General features: G+C 32.5%; 2 protein-coding genes across 2 annotated transcripts; one reads left to right on the forward strand and one right to left on the reverse strand.

Annotated features, from left to right (window-relative positions):
• Positions 1-93: 93 nt before the first annotated feature.
• Positions 94-6,905, forward strand: LOC123899459 (50S ribosomal protein L22-like). The gene is made up of 7 exons (XM_045950592.1): positions 94-247; positions 622-759; positions 867-940; positions 3,545-3,712; positions 5,801-5,911; positions 6,115-6,181; positions 6,286-6,905. The coding sequence occupies exons 2-7, from the start codon at positions 639-641 to the stop codon at positions 6,564-6,566; spliced, it is 822 nt and encodes a 273-aa protein (XP_045806548.1). The 5' UTR covers positions 94-247; positions 622-638; the 3' UTR covers positions 6,567-6,905.
• A 1,701-nt stretch (positions 6,906-8,606) lies between these two features.
• On the reverse strand, positions 8,607-11,619 carry LOC123896686 (alkane hydroxylase MAH1-like). The gene is made up of 3 exons (XM_045947047.1): positions 10,926-11,619; positions 10,741-10,837; positions 8,607-10,009 (listed from the first exon to the last, which is right to left on the reverse strand). Exons 1-3 carry the CDS (start codon positions 10,974-10,976, stop codon positions 8,661-8,663), a joined length of 1,497 nt encoding a protein of 498 aa, XP_045803003.1. The 5' UTR covers positions 10,977-11,619; the 3' UTR covers positions 8,607-8,660.
• Between the last annotated feature and the right edge of the window lie 9,690 nt (positions 11,620-21,309).

Genomic DNA, 21,309 nt, shown 5'->3' on the forward strand with positions numbered 1-21,309 from the left:
TTATTATTATTATTATTTATTTTTTGTAAATTTGACAATTTTTTAAAAACATAGTACTAATATTTAAGAAAATAATTATATATATAAAAAAAAAACATGTGCGTGAAGTAATGAAGTTGGGAGCGAAGGTGGGAGAGGCTTCTCCATTTTACTGAGAGAGTGAGCAGCGCCGAATAGCTGTGGGAAAAAGGAAGCTAAGCTTAGATACAGATTAAAGAGATCACAAAAACAACACAAAACCAACGCAGTAAGATGCATCTTTTTTTCTCTGATTTATTTTCACGTTATATAAGTATCTCGACACACACGCACACAACGTGTTTGATGAAATGTTTCGTTGAAATCACACATATATTCATCTCCTTTTTTTATCGATACCCATTTCCCTGAATCCAATTATTGTTCCATTGCATCACACACGTTTATGTCTAAATTTTTTTAGGGTTAGTTCACCCCTTTTTCGCACCTAAATGTCATAATTTTATTTTTTGTAGTTTTCTTTTTTAACTTTGATGTGCTTAGTATTGAACTGTTGCATACCCAGGAACTGAATCAAGACAATGAGTGTGTTTTCTATGTTTGGAATTTGATTGAGAAACTATTTCCTATTCTCTTGTACAGAAAAAAAGAACACAATTATGGTGCAGTGGCAGAGGCATATTTTCCCGATTCTTCGTCGTATTCATAAGGGAGTGGAGCATGCTAATAGTTCGGCTACAAACCTTGTAATTTATCGCTTTGGCTCTTCTCTTTCACAAGGTTAAAAGTGTTTCTTCTGTTTCCATTTTGATATTCTTTTAGTTTTCTAGTCACGAGTTAGTTTTGTAAGGGTTTATTAAGAAAAACATTTTTTTTGGGTATTGTAGGTCAGTTACAGAGGCAATGGTCAACAAGTTTGCCAAGTGTCTCAAGGCCTTTTTATCATTGTTTTCAATATCAGGTAAATTCGTGTTTCAACAAATCATCATTGTTCCGCGATACACAATCTAGTACTAAGTGTTGTCAAATAGTGGCTATAATTGCAACATAGTACTGTAGCGTAGCTGAAATTGAACAACCAGCTATTTTCCGCGATATGAGATTGAGACACTGCTTGGTTTAGAAGTTTGGTGCTTAGGTTTAGTTGGAACTGAGGGCATCTTGTATTCTCATGTATAACAAAATTGATTTGATGTTACCAAATGTTTGTTCCTGGTGTGATTTATGCAGTACTAGCAACGCAATTATTTTTAACTAGTCTTCACAAATTATTCACCAAGGGCCTGTTTACTTTGAGAAATTGTGTTCTGTTTTCTGTCAGTGTTTCCTGTACAAATGTTTGAAAACAGCTTTTTTTTAAAAAAATGTTTGAAAACAGGAAACAATTTAAAAATAAGGTGATATTTTCGTAATCCAAATGAAAAAGGCTTTCTCAAAGTAAAGGGACTTTGCAGTTTTCTCCTATAGATTGCATGAGATTCTTATTGTATTGATACTATTGCAAAAAGTGTAAGTGCTTTTGCTCCCGCTGATTGAGTTTTCCTTATTTATATAGTTTTGAATATTAAACTGTGAATCTTATCCATTTAAAATTGATTGTGCATTTATGCCAAAGGATTCCTCCTCAAGCAATTTAGTAAACATTTGCACATCTCAAGAGTATTCTTTCTCTGTTATTGTGACATAGGGACACTGATACATAAAATCTTTCCTAGAATGTGTTGATCTTTCATGTTCACAGGTTGGAGAATTTCACTCCCAGTGGTTTCTTTAGTTAGCACTTTGTTTTAAATTCATTCTTCTAGCATAGATAAGTTTTCCCTTGATAATTTTATTAAGAAATGGAAAAACATTCCTAAGGCGAAGTTGTTTGCCTTGATATTATTTGTATAATGTGCACGATCAACTCTGATGCAGTTATACATTTTGTACATTGCCTTATTGCTAATTTTTTGTAGAACAGGTAGTTTGGTGTCTGTGGTGAGTATTAGGTTTGTCTCTTGAGCTTTCCTGACATAGGGATAGGGTTTAAAGGGTTTGAAGTTTGATCAAGAAAAATAGTTTAAGCTTATTTGGAACGGTGCTTTGTTGTTGTGTGGTTCATGTCTTGTAGAAAAATGCTTGGACTTTTTGAGGTGTTTCAATGTTTGTAGAATTGTTTTTGGAAATATTAAGGTTGTTGGTTTCACTTTAGTGCTTGGCCCATTGACCTTTAAGGGAGTTGCCGTTTGGGACTAGACATGCCACTATTGTAGGAACAAAACAAAACTGATAAATGAGAATAATATTATATTATGGATCATAGTCACATAATTTTTGCACCAAGTAGAGAACCACAAATTGGTTTACGGTTACCAATTCACAGTACTTCTGCAAATAGGTTCTCTCCGATACACACACAATTCACTGAAAATGAAGTACCGGATCAATGAAACTAATCTGGACAAAAAAATGGCCAATATCAAACGGCTAAAACCTGAAAGCTATTAGCCGAATATGAGAATCAGCTCATAAGCTTCGAATTGCCTGGCACTTTAGCTTTGCTTTGCCGCCTCTGTTGTTTGTTTAAAGCGGCTGGAGCGGCCACTATCGTGGCGCAGCGCGGAAAAAATGAGGTCACCGCTTCTAGCCGTGTCGGAGCGGCGCAGACGAGTAATGCGGTGGAGCAGATGGGATCACGGGCGCTATTGCAGATTGGATCGGTGTTGACGCGGACGCTACTAGTGATTCTGCGTTTTTGATAGGTTTCACAGCTGCACATAAGTTGTGGTTCGTGGGTCGCACTAAAAAACAACATTGACTTTAAAAACCCTAAATAACGCATTTAAAACATGTGAAGCCGTTTGGTTTCTTTCTTTCTATCTTTTTTGTTTATTTATTTTTTAATAAAAACCTGTCGTTCAGTTCCTAACCCACTAGTATATTACACTTCACATATGCACCTCTTTTATAGCTAATGTTCCTCTGTGTTGTTTTGAAATTTCCGATGTGTGACTATTTTAAAAATGTAAGTTTGAAAGCTTAAACTTATATTGGTTTTAGTTTTAGCATTCATTCGATGTAGGGCTGTTACTATCCTATCATTGCTAGTTGTTGGGTTAGTTTCTCTTTTATTTTATAATTGTTAATCAAATTAGAATGAGTAATTAATGTGCATAAATATTAGAGGAAGCCTTGTTCCACTTCTGGTGTACCATTTAAAATATTAGAACGTACCACGATCCCAAAAAGTGCACAGAGTATATATGCCCCCACTTATCCAATACTTCAAGAGCTGCGTACCACGTACCCGAATCCGTACCACATACCAAAAAGAATTGTGGAACATACTTTTCTTCTTGCTTCTTTCTAAACTGTGCCGACCTATTTTCTTGGACTTCATGAGCATACTTTTATATAGAGTAGTTTGTTCAAATTTATCTTTCAACTAACCAAATCACTATCTTGGGTCACACTGAGCTCGTGTTATAACTATTATATCTCTGTAAAGATTTATTTTGCTACTGAAAATGTTCTCTTCTCAACTTCATGTTTTGTATTTTATTATTTGTAAATTCAATTTCAGGGAATTTCAAGTTCTACCCAGTTGCTCAAAAATTCATCGGAGGAGGCACCTGTTTCGTCGCCTTTAGTTCCAATTTCATCATTAGGTAGTTCAAAAGGTGAAGAACAGAATCAGAAAGCTATTACTAAGGCTGAAAAAGTTCAAGCAGTACTAAAGAAAATAAAGCAGGTTTGAGATGCGTTTTCTCTTCGTGCTCTTGATGGATTGCTTTTGGTTTTCTTATATGTCTGATTTGGATGCAAGTGCTTCACATTCAATTTTACACTATCGACTTATTTGATAGATCTTAAAAAATCAGTATTTAAATTTTAGTCCTGAAATTTTTAAAATGGAATGTATTTTGTATGAAAAGATTTTAATTTTAAGCGCTAAAGTGTGCATTAAAGAAAAACAATAGCTTTTCACGAAATAAATAGGGAATAAGTAAAGAAATTATCATCATTTAATGCTTTAGATGGAAAACTAGTTTCTGCTTTATTCACTCAGTTGAGCCAATGAGCTGAATATACTCAGCCTATTTCACTTAAATGCCAAATAGTTTAATTTTTAATATCACATATTCTGATAGAAACGGGAAAATCAAAGTGTTGATATACAAACTGTATAAATTTTGAAGCAGACTCCTGTCACTGTTATAACTTATGAGTAACATGATGAGGAAAGCATATGTAGTATCCAAATGAACCACCGAAAATTGGAAAGTAGACTGAGGCAGAACTTCAAGGATCTGCTGGGCCTTTCCCCATATCTCAACTCGTGCATAGCCTCATTTTTTTATAGTACTAACTTGCTCCTAGCACTTCCGACGTTCCCTTCCCTGTGTAAAAGTTGGTTACGCACAAACTTCCTACTATTTTCAGACTTCTCAACCTTAGCAACCGGTACAATTCCACCAATACCCGTCCAACTCTTTCTGCTATACTCCTTTGAAATAGGAGAGTAACACACTTTCAGATCTACAATTCATTGTTGAATATTTTCAATTCATCCTAAAATGATCAAATAGGCTTTAATTTTTGAAATACTTTATTTCATTTGCAGTTCATTATTGTACTCCATTCAGGTGTAACTGATTATAATTCAATCTGATATGAATTTAGGTTCTGTTCAGGATAGATTGTGTTATGGTTATGGCAAATTTTGATGTAATTGCTTAAAATCCATAGCTTATTTTTGCTTCAGCGTTAGACTTTTTATATTAAATGTTTTAGAGGCAAATGCTTTTTTTAAGGCAAAAATTAGAGTGCAAAGGCATCACATGGTAAAGGTTGACATCCGAACTATGTTGAAACCTCAAGGCAACCACCTATCCTATACAGCACCCTAATAAATTCATTGAAGTAAAATAAAGAAAAATAAGTAGCTTGGGGGAACTAGGCAAAAACCCAAGGAATCAAAGATGATGTAGTACAGCAAAACATTACACTACTTTTTTTTAAATATCACGTGTTTTCCCTTTTGTGTTATCTTTGGTTAGGTACGTATTTAAATTTAATGTGTTTATCAAGCTTGTTAAAGTGGACACAAGAAGCTTCACCAATAGTATATTCATATCATTGTAATGACGTGGATATTGAAAAGATGGAATTGTTTTATTTCAGCGTTTAGCGCCACTTCCAGTTTGGTGAACCTGTAGACCATAACCCGGTGGCATTAAATATAATATATGTTTAATAGATGGTAGAGATTCATCACCTCTGTCTTGTACGAGGTTAGATACATAATTTATGCAAATTGCAAACCTATCCTCTTCAAATCAATCTCTGATACTACTATAGCTATGCATATGAAAATTGAGATGAAGATGAGATACAGAGAAGAAAGAAATAAGAATAGATATAACCCTAGCATCCATCCCTTCCTTTTCTCTCTCCATCCACAATGGCCACCTACCACACATTATTCCCTCTATTACTATCTCATTCCCAATTACCTCTTCTACTGCTACCCTTCCTACTCTGTCTCTCACCCCCCCTCCCCTCTCTCCATCGACTCCGATCTCATCCCTCCTCTGCACTGCCTCCTTTGCCCCAAGCTTCAGATCGCCCTTTTTCATTTGGACGTGTCAAAATCACATCTACTTGATAAGAAACTGTTATTTTATTCAGTTTGCAACAATATTTTGCAGACAATTTGCCATCTAATTTTCTATCCGTTGAAATGCCTCTCTTATAGATCTTTATTACTCTGGAAACTGTTATCATGGTTTATGTTTCAAGGGTTTAATTTATGTTCATTTTTCAAACTGTATTTTAGAGTCCAAAGAAGGTCAACTTGGTTGCTACTTTGGTTCGTGGTATGCTTGTTAAAGATGCATTGCTGCAGTTGCAAGTGACAATAAAGCGGGCATCAAAGACTGTATATCAGGTAGTAACACTTGTTATTGTTCTTTGTCACCTAATTTGACAAGATTGTAAAAACTATATATTTTAATTGCTTTCCAAGATCTGGGATATGCATCAGCTATTGTTAAATTTAATTTGAGGTCTTTACGATTTTAATTGAAGAGGAAGGTTCTTCTATTCCTAGTTATAGGAAAAACATGCTTTAAAATTTCATACAAATTGCAGGTTATTCATTCAGCCCGAGCAAACGCTTCTCACAATCATGGTTTGGATCCAGAACGCCTCATTGTTGGTAATATTTTTTATGCTCTAAATTGTTAGGGGTGAAGTTTTTTATTTTTATTTTGTTGCCTTGTTTTCTCTTTACTGATGATGCGGTGTTCATGTTTCTTACAGCTGAAGCATTCGTAGGAAAGGGAGATTTTAAGAAGAGAGTTTCCTACCATGGCAAAGGAAGATCTGGAATCATGCACAAACCGGAATGTAGGCTTACTGTTGTAGTAAGAGAGATAACCCCTGAAGAAGAGGCAGAGATTGCTAGGCTGAAGGTCCACAACTTTAAGAAGCGCACTAAGAGGGAGAGTCAACTTGTGCCGCACCAACTTATCGAGACAACTCCTGTTTGGGGCAGAAAAAACAAATCTAACCGTCAAAACTCAAGTGCATCAGTTGCATGATCCTTATTTATTTTAAAGTTTCATGGTTTAATTTATGGTTATGGCATAGTTTTTTGCAATAGATTCTTGTGCATTACCTCGAAATAGTTGAGACATGCAAACTATGGAGTATTAGAATTTGTTTGCTCCTTGTTGCAAATAATAAAATTTTGTTTTGAACCATGATTCGTATTAATCTCATTATCAGCTTTGTTTCGGTCCTACAATAATGCCTGAAGACATCACAAACATGCACTCTAATAAGTTGTTATAAATTGATCGGTAAACTAGTAAGTTGATTACTTGTATGACGTTAAATTTGAAAAATGCTCTAATCTTGGCATCATAAGGGATATTCAAGAAAACTGAAGACATTACAAACAAAATGCACAGTAAAATCTTAAACTAGATACGCACTGAAGGTTTCTCTAAAGAAATAAAAATATTAATCAAATTTATATTTTATAGTAACCAGCAAGCAAATGACATTGGCAAACCCAAATTCCATCTTTCTGTTCACGACAATGTACATATCATAAACATGCACTCTGATAAGTTATCATATCAACCACAATTTGGAAACTAGCAGACAATGTGGCCGCTTTAGCTAGATTATGAGCAACATCATTTATCTGTCTCTGCAAAAACTCTACACTAAAGTTTCTATAATAAGTAGAGAAAATTAATTTACAATGATCCATAATAACACCAAATTCAATAAAGTCTCAACTTGAAGAACGGAATCTATCAACCACTCTCTTAGAATCCAACTCAAACTCTACCGGTCCTAAATTAAGCTTGTGCACCCAATTAAGTGTAGACAGTACACAGTAGCCCACATGCTTCACCAACATGAATATCACTTTTTGGAGAAAACCATTCATTCTTAGCTAAAATGAAGGCTCCATGTTCATCTAATACAAATACCAATACCGCCTCTATTAAAATTAACCGGAAATGAAGCATCTATGTTGCATTTTATCCGTCCAACCATCAGTTTACGCCAAGTTCGCTGCATTTCAGCATGCGTTGCTGCTGTACCTGATGTAGCAGCTGCATCGCGCACTGCTCTCTAGTCCTGCAACATTGAAACAACACGAGAAAACACAAAACTCTGAGCATCGGAGACATTATTCCAAATTTGATTGTTGCATTGCTTCCAAATACTCCGGAAAATACATGCAAACAAGGCTACATCATTCTTTAACAATTGTTGCAAAATATGAAAAATCACGGTTTTACCATCATTGTCACTATTAGCAGCGTTAGACACCACCTGCAGAAAGACAAACATACTCCACATTTTGACTACTAGGACAATTGAAAAACACATGCTTACTATCCTCTTCCTCCACATTACACAATGCACAGACTGCCGGACATTCCACTCTACATTACGGTGATGGAAACTTTGTATCGATATCATGATAATAAAAAAAAAACTTAAATCTTCAATAATTTACTTTTAACAAATGCTTTGCATAAAGTTGATGAATAGTGGATCGTAGAGTCACATCACATGGATTGCCAATATAAGATAAATGGTAATGAGATATTAATGGTGAATGAAGCACCACAGCAACTGAACCGAACAATAAAGCATTCAAATAAATCTAATGACTCATACGGATCAATAATTTTAGGACATTTACCCAACAACCAATAAAAATAAATTATATAAGTAGATTTATATGTAGTATTTATAACTAGCTTTTAATCAAATTTTACCTCACATTCATATGACTTGTTTTATTCGATGGTTGCATAAATACCTTTAAATTATCGAGAAATAATGTAAAAACATAAAATTCATTATATTTCTTAATTAATTTTATGTGCCAAAGTTTCTTATATTTTGAGGTAGATATATATTATCTGCATCACCTCCAAAGTGTGAAATGATCACATCTAACTTTCATTGATGTGAGACGGATCATAAGTATTAGCTATAAAATTATTCTTTCACTGTCATTAAAATATGTTGTTATTATTATGCATTTGTTTATATCTATTTATTTTTTAGAAAAGAAAAATTATTAAAAGGATCAAGGCTAAACACAAGATGTACAAAGATCATTATTTAAGGGAATATTACAAAGTCATGTTTAATCTATATCAATCATATCTTTTATTTACTTTGATCTTCAAGCCATCTTTCATGCGAAGAGCAATAGAAACTTTTGGAGCTATAGAGTGACCTTCCACAACATGTATGCGGAACTTCCATAAAATAGAAATTGCAACCATTTTTATTTCAACAAAGCTAATATCTTTCCCAAGACAACTTCTTGGACCAGCATTGAATGCAATGAACTTGTAAGATGGTACGTGTTTAATTTGTCCTCTGTCTGATATCCATCTCTCCGGTTTAAATTCCAGACAATCTTCTCCCCATATTTGTTCCGTCCTTCCCATTGCATACAAAGAGTATATTAACTTTGTATTTGGCTTAACATGGTCTCCACTAGGTAGTTTATCAGATTTGATTGCACATTTGTGTTGAAATGCTAGTGGAGGAAAAAGCCTTAAGGCTTCACTTATAGCTCCATGAAGGTAAACTAGCTTATCAAGAACTTCTACACTGAAATTAGTGATTAAGTTCTCCCCTTGTGTTAAACAATTATCTCTAATCTCTTGAATAATTTTAGCTTCTACAATAGGATGAATTGAAACAAGCCAAAAAAACCAACTGAGACCAGAACTAATTGTTCCATTTCCTGCAATTAAAAGATTGACTGCGGTGTCTCGAATATACCTGTCAAACTTTTCCCCCTTTTCCAGTCCTTCCTTCATTAGTTCCTTTAACAAGCAAGAATGGCTTTCATCCACATCTTCATTGCCTTTGTAATAATTTATACATTTGTATAAAAATTGGTGAAGAGTTTCTTGAGCTACCTTGCCCTTCTTCTCTTGACCAATGTTTAACCATTTTTGTAGCTTCCAAATGCATTTTGGAATATAGTGCCTGAACAATATCATATCCTCAAGCACAGAAATAGCTTTTACATAAGCAATTTCTGATAACTCGTTAAAGTTGTAAGGAAGGCAATTAGGATCAAATCCAAATAAAGAAGTGCAAGCAGTATCAAAGGTGAACCTTTCAAGAATATCTTGCAAGTCAAGTACTTGTACTCCTTTAGATGCTTGATCAAGAAATGGTAATAAGCAATTCTCTAGCTTATTTTGAATGATTTGTTGGAGGAATATCTCAAAGTTTTTATTTTTGAGCAATGAATGAAGTAGTGTCCTTTCGTGCTTCCATTCATCGGAATCCAAATTGAAAATACCAAGACCAAGAAGTTCAAAAATCTCATGGAAATCAGACCCTTTTCCATAGTTTGTGAAATTCTTGCTAGTGATGTGGTGCACATTCATGGGATCACTAGTGAGGATAAAGTTGGCAATGTTTGTGAACCAAGGTCCTTTAAACTGAAAAGTTCCTCCATGATGTTTCAAAATCCAGGCTGCATAATCATGAATATTGGATTGATTATGCAAAATTGATGGTAGCATGCCAATTATTGGCCAATTTGGTAAAAGTGCATTTTTGGTGTGTTTCCATATATTGTAGAATATGATGAAAAAAATGGCAACAAATATTGTAATATAGTGAAACATGGTGATTGTACTTAGAGTGCAAGTAAAATTCAAGAAGAGGATATGAGTGATCAATTGTAATTGCAATTGTAGAATATACTGAACAAGAGGAGATGAGTGATATATATAAGGAAGAAGAGGAGATGAGTGATCAATTGTTAGTACAACTGGATTTTAATTCATATTGAATGTAGGTATGTGTGTCTGTATGTAAATATACACACGTATACCCCTTTCTCATTATGGTGGTTGATTAGATGAGTTCTAATTTGTGGTGGTGTGACTCATTGTTTCTTTGTAGTTTTTGTCATTGCTATACTAGTTTACCATGAACCAAAATAGATAATTTTTTTTTTGTACATAATAGATAACAGTTTATATAGAAAAGAGAATGTAACTTTGATGTTTGTGAAGTAGTCTGAATAGATGAAAAAATTAAGAATAGTTTACCAAGAATCAGAGTAGAGAACAATTTATATAGAAAAGTGATGTATGTGAAATAATCTGAAAAATCTAGAATGCAAGTAAAAAACTCATAATAGTATTTTTTTTAGAAAGCAAAAAGCACAGGACAACTCATGTGAATTAGCTAAAATACCTCTGTGATGAAGTGCAGATCTCATTGGCAACCTTTCTAATAATAACCTCCAGCCAAATACATGTACCTTTGACGGTACATCATTCCTCCATAGCTTCTGAATAGCAGATAACACATTAGAGTTCAACCCTCAACCTGTCTATGTTCTAATAACCAATCATAACAAGACTTTACAGAAAACTGACCTGTTTTACCAAGAGCCCACCCCATGTATCTCCCATGTTTGGTTGTAACATAAACCCATCAGGAACTCCTTAAGGTCTTCCAAAAGTTGTTCTTCGCTAGCGGTTAAATGCTCAGACCACTGCCAATACCACTGTAAAGACACTCCATTCCCTTTTATCCTCTGAGCTATCATTACATCTTGAGAAGCCTCTTTAGCAAAAAGATTAGGGAATAAATCTAGAAAAGTATGATTCCCAAACCATTTAAGCTATCATTACATTTTGTTTAAACCAATCAGTCTCCATCCCCTGCCCAGACCTATGACATCCTTCCACCAAAAAAATGACCTTGCATTAGACCTCACAGTGTCTCTGCCCACCAAAAAAACGACCTTACATTAGACCTCACAGTGTCTCTGCCCAACAACTGAGTTGGTAAATGACCATACCTAAAACATAAAAAATCACTCCACACAACATCCCCATCAGATAGAAACAGCTATTTCCAATTACATAACAATTGTTGATTAATCAAACCTAAGTTCTTAACTCCCAACCCACCTTTCTCCTTTGGTAATAGAAAAAAGGTATGTAATTTGATGTACCAATTTGTATCAATATAAACTTTAACTAAAACAAACATGACCGTAAAAAATTAAGTTCTATAATATTCCATGAATATAGGAAATATTAGTTTTGAAACTAAAGTAGTGGCATTTTTTGGTTGCGTCATCAAATGGATAAGAGTAAGTAAAAACAAATAAACATTACTGAATAAGAGATAAAGATGCATAACACGTGTACTTAGCATATTTGGTTTAAATAAAATAAAACTAACTTAAAACACTTTACGAAAAAAAAAAAAAAACTAACTTAAAATACAACCGTATTATTTATTGCTAAACTAATGTTTCAAAGAAAAAAAAATACCTAAACTAAGCTACGAGAATATTGAATAATATAAAATTTTACTATAAATTTAAGGGTAATTATTAAGTTTAAAAAAAAATTATTAATTTAATTATCACGTATTGTTCGGATTTTTTTTTGTTAAGTGTCCGGATAAATTTTTTATTATGAAAAGAAGAAAAGTTGAACAAGCCAATTACACTCTTTTGTGAGTTCAACGTCTAATTTAAGTAAGATTGTTATGTTACAAAAATATGATAATGAATACCACGAGATTATTTTATCATAAAAAAGTCTCTTAAATTTTTTTGAAATCACAATCCAATACACCCATCAGTTTTAAAGGATCATGCTAAACAGTGTTCCAGAGTACTTGTTAAGCATAACAAAAAAGGAGATAAAAATAAAATTAATATGGAAAAGACAATTTTTTATACTTTTGAGGTATTGAATACACGCATTTCAAGACAGAATTTCTACTTTAACATACGTAACCAGTGTCCGGAGGCACTGTTTAGCATTTTCCTTAAAACAATTATGAATTTGAACCTCAACATATATAGTCGGAATTGGATCTTCTAATGTAACTGTGTCACACAGTTACAGTTCTCAAACATCCGATCTAAATAGATTATTGAGATAATTCATGTGATGTAGACCGTACGATCTCAAATCAAAATTGCAAATTATTACCGCATGAATAGTGGACCGTAGAGTCACATCACATGAGTTACCAATATAAGATGAATGATTTATAAGATACTAACGGTGAATGAAACATCATAGCAGTTGACCGCATCGACGAAGCCTTAAAATCAATCCAATGACTTATATATTAATTGGTTTAAATAATGTAATATATTTGTTTTTCTTTTACTGAATCTTACTGAATTTTGTCTTTACTTTATTTTTCTTTTCGTTTTTATATTTATATATAATAATGTATAATTTTTTTATGAGAATAATAATGTTGTCATTAAAAAAGTAAAAAATTATCTATGAATTAGGCGTGTAACATTCTAAAATTACTAAACTAAGCTACTAGATTATTGAATAATAAGGTTTTGTGATGAATTTAAAGGTAATTATTTAATTTTAAGAAAAATAATTATTATTTTATCATATATTGTCCGGATAAATTTTTTATTATTCAAGAAGAAGAAAAGTTGAACAAGCCAAAATACACTCTTTTGTGAGTTCAACATCTAATTCAAGTAAGATTGCTATGTTACAAAAATATGATAATGATTTTACCTAATTAACCGATGGAAACAAAGCATGCATGGACCAAAAATGGTGTTAAATAGAGCCTTGGTAATATCACTTTCTTTCAGAAAAATAATATTTCTTTCATTAGAATAGTCCATTTTTAAGGTAATTAAGTTATAATAAATTAATAATTGTCTTCATTGAATACCACAAGATTTATTTAAACTTTATAAAAGTCTTGGTTGAATATAAACAAATTCAGATAGAACTCTGTTCCCAAATCCTCCTTTTCTCTCTACTCTAATCACTACACTCATCACTTAAAATCTCTTAATTGAATACCACAAGATTATTTTATCATTAAAAAATCTCTTAAAATCCTTTAAAATATCGATATAATATCCCCCCAGTCATAGAAGGAATAGGGTGCCATAACTTTTACTAATAAACCATTTTTGAGATTTAAGTTTCACCCTATCTATCATATAATCAACATAAAATATTCTATCATAAAATATTACATCCCATAAGCCCACTTTCTTTAGTAATCTTTTATTTTTAGTCGGTTTCATAAGATTTTAAAAATTCAGAGCTTTATTTTTTTAATTTTATATCCCAGTACCAAATCCCCAACTCCTATATCTTATGAAATTTTCAATTTTACCATTGTAATTTTTCAACCCACTTTTCTCTCTTTTTTTTATTGAATAAAATATATATATTCCAACTTACTATATAAGCAACGAGCATCATCATTTATATGATGACATTACCTTTTATTTTTATTTTTTTTAAACAGCAAAATATTATTAATAATAATCGATCTCTGCACAAGATGAACAGAGGTCGGGATAAACGGAATTACAAAACAGAGGCGCCGTATATAAGCGGAATACCAATGAGAAAGCAAAAAGACGGACACCACCTAGTACACACTCCACAGTCACCAGACCACCTAGAGCACACAACAAAAACACCGGACCACCAAAGAGGACCATCAACCCGACCCAAAAAGATGCCATAAGACTCTAACTCTCGATCTCGAATCAAAAGTGATCGACCCATCAGAATAAAAAAAGCAGCTTAGCGAGACAAAAATTAATGGGGCAACGGTAGAATGAAAACTTAGGCAGTTAAATCCCCAGATCGCAGTCAACACCGATGCGAAAAAGGTCGACCAGATGCAAAGAAACCTGCAAATCTCAGCAGATTTGGAAACTCTCAGAGACTCAAAAACGAGTCCTGCAAACCTCAACAGATTTGTAAGCAGTCAGAGAACCCGTATCGAGAAAAACCAGTCACACACAGCATCAACCTCACCGGCGGCGCCAAAACCAACACATCTACTTCAACCCCCGTATATGTCCTTCTCTAATAACATTGATTCCTACGCATTTATATGATGACAATAACTTTTATGGATATGTCCTTCTCTTAGAACATTGATTCCTACACAAATAGTAATTGTCAACATTGCTACACCTTAATTTTTCAGCTTAACACCGCGCGATAATTTTCAGACGCGAGTCTCAAACTCTATAATTTTTCTCGCATACATAAGATGCATGGACTATCGTCTACTGTTCCAAAAATCTTTCACATTGCAAACTAACTTTAATTACGTAGCAGATGCGTCTTTTCATTTAGACGATCATTATGTTGTCTATAATTCTCCGATTCAGGATCTCATTATCTCTTGTCACACATAGCTAGATCTTGGGTTGCCCCATAGCTTGGTCCTATGGCCGACGACATAGTACTATATGTGAACAATAGAAAGTTTTGGTGGAAAAAAAAAAAGAACTGACTGAAGGAAAAAAGACTTTGGAAGGTAGGCAAAATCTTGAGGGTTTGAGTGAGATGGTTGGATGAGTGCAGTATGTGTATTTTTAACTAAAAAGTCTCACAAAATCCACTCTTTGAAAGAATCCATTCAAATTCATAGACTTTTTAATACCAAGAGGCATTTTATAAATCATAAGAAATCTCAATTCATTGCCGGCGGATTAATTGGATATCACAAGATTATTTTATCATAAAAAAGTCTCTTAAAATCCATTGAAATCTCAATCAAATATACCCCTTAGTTTTAAAATAATTATGAATTATGAATGTGAACCTGAACATATAGTCGGAATTGGATTTTCTAATGTAATTGCGTCACACAGTTACAGTTTTCAATCGTCCGATCTAAATAGATCATTGAGATAATTTTATGTAAGTGATTTAGACAGCCCAATCTCAAATCAACAATCCAAATTACCTCGTGAAACAACATGAATAGTGGACTGTAAAGTCACTTCACATGGGTTGCCAATATAAGATGAATGGTTTATGAGATATTAATGGTGAATGAAACATCACAGCAGCTGAACCACATCAATGAATCCTTCAGATCAATCAAATGGCTCGTATAATAACTAGGTTAAATAATGTAATATATTTGTCTTTCTTTTACTGAATTTTGTCTTTACCTTTTTAACTTTTCGTTTTTATATTTATATATAATACTGTATAATATATTTGTCATTAAAAAAATAAAAAATTAGGTATGAATTAGGTGTGTAACATTCAAAAATTAATAAACTAAGCCACTAGAGTATTGAATAATAAGGTTTTATGATGAATTTAAGAGTAATTATTTAATTTTAAGAAAAATAAGAATTATTTTATCATATATTGTCCGGATAAATTTTTTATTATTCAAGAAGAAGAAAAGTTGAACAAGCTAATTATACTTTTTTGTGAGTTCAACTAAGATTCCACTAAGATTGTTATGTTACTAAAATATGATAATGAGTTTACCTAAATGATAGAAACAATGCATACATGGACCAAAAATGGTGTTAAATAGAGTCATTGCAATATCACTTTCTTTCAAGAAAATAATATTTCTTTCATTCTTCGATTAACCCATTTTAAGGTAACCAAATAAAAATAAGGGTCTTGCTAAACAGTGCCCCCGGGGCACTCTTTAAGCATTCCTTTTAAAGAAATAATTTATCCAAAAAGTGAAACATTTCGATTTCCAAAGCGTTGACTTCACACATTTCCATAAAAATTTAACAAAAACTTACTATTTAAGATGCTTAAAGAGTGCCCCAGGGGCACTGTTTAGCATTTTCCTAAAAATAATACCGGCAATTGGTAGCTTGGTAGTAGATTTTAAGCTTAATTGCATATTTAGTCTCTTATGTTTATTTTAGGTTTTAATTTGGTCACTTATGTTTAAAAAGTTTCAAGTTGGTCCCTTATGTTATCGATGTCAACATAAGCTGGTCCTTTTCGCTAAATTTTGAGCTAATTTTTTCTAATCTTTTGTTAAATTTTGAGTTAATTTCTTCCAAACTTTCACATAGTACACTCCTAAGTTGTCCGCCTATGCAAATACATTAGTCACATAGATGATTTAAATAATTTTTTTGCTAAAAGGATCAACTTGAAACTTTTTAAACATAAGTGACCAAATTGAAACCTAAAATAAATATAAGGACCAAATATGCAATTAAACCTAGATTTTAAAATCTTACATTTTAACATTGGGTAGATTAGCGGTAAATGTTAAAATCATATATTTCAGTTAAAATCTTATAATTACTTTTAATATATATTTAGTAGCTTAATAGTAGATGTTCCTATTTATTTTATTTTTCTATAATTTTTTTATAGACTAAACTTTCTATAATTTTTTGTTTGTTTTTCCTATTTTTATGTGAGAATATACATGCTTGAAGATATATATTAAAGAAATCATTATTGAGTACATCGACAGGTGTAACAGGCTGCGGAGGACAGGAGTGTTACAGAACTATCATGGTGGTTTCGATCCTTGCTTCTTTCGTTGCTAAAATGGGACCAGTTTCATGCAAAAACATATTCATGTGGAGTCTCATTCTTTGATAGCAATTAATCTCATCCTCGGAATGGCTGCAACAAAGATCATCATGTGTTCCAATTACTTGTGCATGCATGCTGCTTTGCGTTTTACTGAAGTGATTTGGAAACAGTGTTATATATGGAGGTGATAACATTTAGTCAAGCAATGAATGTTTAAACATTGGACACAACAAAAAAAAACTCCTAACAAGTCCCTGAAATTACCATAGATACTTAATGGGTTTACATTTACATAAAATTATTTATTGCATGAGTTTACATTTATGCAGGAAGAAAGAAGAGTGTTTTCAAGATTCAATGTTTAAAAGATTTATGAATGGTGTATTAAGTATATATGGTAATTTTAGGGATACACTACCTAATCATTGATCCTTATAGAAATTTAAGTGTCATTGTAATCAATGTCTAAGCAAAAGATATGATGTTTGAAATTCTACCCTTAAATTCTCACACGGTTTCAAGACTTGGGATTTATCGAACATATAATCGGAATTGGATTTTCTAATGTAACTATGGCACACAATTACAGTTCTCAATCGTCCGATCTAAATAGACCATTGAGATAATTTCGTGTAAGTAATTTAGACTGTTCGATCTCAAATCAACAACCTAAATTATTACCGCGTGAAACTGCATGATTAGTAGACTGTAAAGTCACATCACATGTGTTGCCAATATAAGATGAATGGTTATGAGATACTAATGGTGAATGAAGCATCACAGCAGCTGAACCGCATCAATGAAGCCTTAGACCAATCCAATGACTCATATACGGATCAATAAATTTAGGACATTTACCCAACAAACAATAAGAATAAATTATATAAGTAGATTTATATGTAATATTTATAACTAGCTTTTAATCAAATTTACCTCACATTCTATGACGTGTTTTATTCTATGGTTGCATAAATACCTTTAAATTATCGAGAAATAATATAAAAAACATAAAATTCATTATATTTATTAATTAATCTCATGTGCCAAAGTTTCTTATATTTTGAGGCAGATATATATTATGTGCATCACCGCCAAATAATATGTTTGAAATGATCACATCTAACATTCATTGATGTGAGCCATCCTAAGGCATCTCATATATGAAACATCAATGTAAATAACATAGATAGATGTGATCATTTAATCATATATGAAACATTATTTAATCCAATTAATATATGAGCCGTTGGATTGATCTGATGGCTTCACTGATGCGGTTCACCTGCTATGATGTTTCATGATCACCAGAAGTAGTGGTGACCGTATCCGAAAAAATCTAAAAGTAAAACCGCAAACCGAATCAAACCGCAAAAACCGCATTTGGTTTGGATGTATTTGAATGACTTTCTTACTAAACCACAAATCGCAAAAACTGCAAACCGTAAAAACGGCGGTACCACAAAAATTGCATTAAGTTACTATTATATATTTATATTCCAATATACATAGCCCAATTACCAAGTCAGTCGACCAAATTAATTGAACTTCAAGTTGTTTTTATTTTTGTGTTGTGGTGTTATTTTGGTGTTGTAATGTAATTTTAGATAAAACAACTCTTATTGGTATTGTGATGTTATGGAAATTCAAGTTGTTTTTTTTTTAATATTTAAAATTGTAAGATATTATAATGTTATTTTGAAACTTCAAGTTTTTTTTTTTTTATGTTTAAAATTGTTAGGTGAGACGTCATCCGCTATGATTCGTGAAATATACTCTCACGACATCTAGCATTTTTCTTTCTTTGATCGTCGTATTCTTTTATAGTTTGGCCTATCAGTCTCCCCCTTAGCAGATATATATATATATATTTTTTGGTGTGATGATAAAAAACCATAAATACATGCATGATACATACAATTAAGGAAAGAAGTGTCTTATTCAAACACAAATTTTGAGACACAAAATTAACATAACTCTCTTTCTACTCACAAGCACGCAAAACGAGGTATGTAAAAAATATTAAAAAAATTAAAAAAGTACATTTGTTGTATTTTTGTCAAATAAATGTGTTTACATAACCTTTTCTTTAAGGAAAGAGGTGTCTTATTCAAACACAAATTGAGACACAAAATTAACATAACTCTCTTTCTACTCACAAGCACGTAAAACGATGTATGCAAAAAATATTAAAAAAATTAAAAAAGTATATTTGTTGTATTTTTGTCAAATAAATGTGTTTACATAACATTTTCCCTTAAGGAAAGAGATGTCTTATTCAAACACAAATTTTGAGACACAAAATTAATATAACTCTCTTTCTACTCACAAACACGCAAAACGATTTATGCAAAAAATATTAAAAAAATCAAAAAAGTATATTAGTTGTATTTTTTGTCAAATAAATGTGTTTGAATAACATTTTTCTTAAGGAATGAAGTATCTTATTCAAACACAAATTTTGGGAGACAACTTAGTTGCCCATCCATAAAAATTGGGCTGATCAGCCCATCCTAGCTGTCACGAAAAGAGTGGTTGAGAAATATCCAATTTCAATGTCATTAAGATGACAATTTGTTTTCAATTTTAGCAATGAAACTTTTATTAATTATAAAAAGACCCTGCAGCATTGCGTTTTCCAAAACTAGTGAAGGGGAAGTTTTAAAATCAACGCACACAATTCAAGGTTTGTATTTGCACATTATACTAAAAAAGGACCAGACCACCAAAGAGGACCATCAACCCGACCCAAAAAGATGCCATAAGACTCTAACTCTCGATCTCGAATCAAAAGTGATCGACCCATCAGAATAAAAAAAGCAGCTTAGCGAGACAAAAATTAATGGGGCAACGGTAGAATGAAAACTTAGGCAGTTAAATCCCCAGCTCGCAGTCAACACCGATGCGAAAAAGGTCGACTAGATACAAAGAAATCTGCAAATCTCAGAAGATTTGGAAACTCTCAGAGACTCAAAAACGAGTCCTGCAAATCTCATCAGATTTGTAAGCGGTCAGAGAATCCCGTATCGAGAAAAACTAGTCACACAGAACAACAACCTCACCGGCGGCACCAAAACCAACACATCTACTTCAACCCCCGTATATGTCCTCCTCTAATAACATTGATTCCTACGCATTTATATGATGACAATAACTTTTATGGATATGTCCTTTTCTTAGAACATTGATTCCTACACAAATAGTAATTGTCAACATTGCTACACCTTAATTTTTCAGCTTAACACCGCACGATAATTTTGAGACGCGGGTCTCAAACTCTATAATTTTTCTCGCATACGTAAGATGCATGGACTACCGTCTACTGTTCCAAAAATCTTTCACATTGCAAACTAACTTTAATTACGTAGCAGATGCGTCTTTTCATTTAGATGATCATTATGTTGTCTATAATTCTCTGATTCAGGATCTCATTATCTCTTATCACATATAGCTAGGTCTTGGGTTGCCTATAGCTCGGCCCTATGACCGACGACATAGTACTATATGTGAACAATAGAAAGTTTTGGTGGAAAAAAAAGAACTCACTGAAGGAAAAAAGACTTTGGAAGGTAGGCAAAATCTTGAGGGTTTGAGTGAGATGGTTGGATGAGTGCAGTATGTGTATTTTTAACTAAAAAGTCTCACAAAATCCACTCTTTGAAAGAATCCATTCAAATTCATAGACTTTTTAACCAAGAGGCATTTTATAAATCATAAGAAATCTCAATTCATTGCCGGCGGATTTCGTTGCCATTAAAAAAAATTCATATTTGTTTTAATTGGATATCACAAGATTATTTTATCATAAAAAGTCTCTTAAAATCCATTGAAATCTCAATCAAATATACCCCTTAGTTTTAAAAAATTATGCATTGTGAATGTGAACCTGAACATATAGTCGGAATTGGATTTTCTAATGTAATTGCGTCACACAGTTACAATTTTCGAAGTCCGATCTAAATAGATCATTGAGATAATTTTATGTAAGTGATTTAGACAGCCCAATCTCAAATCAACAATCCAAATTACCTCGTGAAACAGCATGAATAGTGGACTGTATATGTAAAGTCACTTCACATGGGTTGCCAATATAAGATGAATGGTTTATGAGATATTAATGGTGAATGAAACATCACAGCAGCTGAACCGCATCAATGAATCCTTCAGATCAATCAAATGACTCGTATAATAAATAGGTTAAATAATGTAATATATTTGTCTTTCTTTTACTGAATTTTGTCTTTACCTTTTTTTCTTTTCGTTTTTATATTTATATATAATACTGTATAATATATTTGTCATTAAAAAATAAAAAATTAGGTATGAATTAGGTGTGTAACATTCAAAAATTAATAAACTAAGCTACTAGAGTATTGAATAATAAGGTTTTATGATGAATTTAAGAGTAATTATTTAATTTTAAGAAAAATAATAATAATTTTATCATATATTG

The sequence above is a fragment of the Trifolium pratense genome, linkage group LG1, assembly GCF_020283565.1.
Source record: "Trifolium pratense cultivar HEN17-A07 linkage group LG1, ARS_RC_1.1, whole genome shotgun sequence".
Lineage (NCBI taxonomy): Eukaryota > Viridiplantae > Streptophyta > Magnoliopsida > Fabales > Fabaceae > Trifolium > Trifolium pratense.

What these genes read in the sequence shown, in the direction of transcription:
- LOC123899459 (XM_045950592.1), top strand. Translation starts at nt 639, where the DNA reads ATGGTGCAGTGGCAGAGGCATATTTTCCCGATTCTTCGTCGTATTCAT. An exon ending in TACTAAAGAAAATAAAGCAG is followed by an intron (nt 3,713 to 5,800) that starts GTTTGAGATGCG and finishes ACTGTATTTTAG; the next exon opens with AGTCCAAAGAAGGTCAACTT. An exon ending in CATCAAAGACTGTATATCAG is followed by an intron (nt 5,912 to 6,114) that starts GTAGTAACACTT and finishes TACAAATTGCAG; the next exon opens with GTTATTCATTCAGCCCGAGC.
- LOC123896686 (XM_045947047.1), bottom strand. Translation starts at nt 10,976, where the DNA reads ATGTTACAACCAAACATGGGAGATACATGGGGTGGGCTCTTGGTAAAA. An exon ending in GTGGGCTCTTGGTAAAACAG is followed by an intron (nt 10,838 to 10,925) that starts GTCAGTTTTCTG and finishes TCTGCTATTCAG; the next exon opens with AAGCTATGGAGGAATGATGT. An exon ending in ATCTGCACTTCATCACAGAG is followed by an intron (nt 10,010 to 10,740) that starts GTATTTTAGCTA and finishes ATGATTATGCAG; the next exon opens with CCTGGATTTTGAAACATCAT.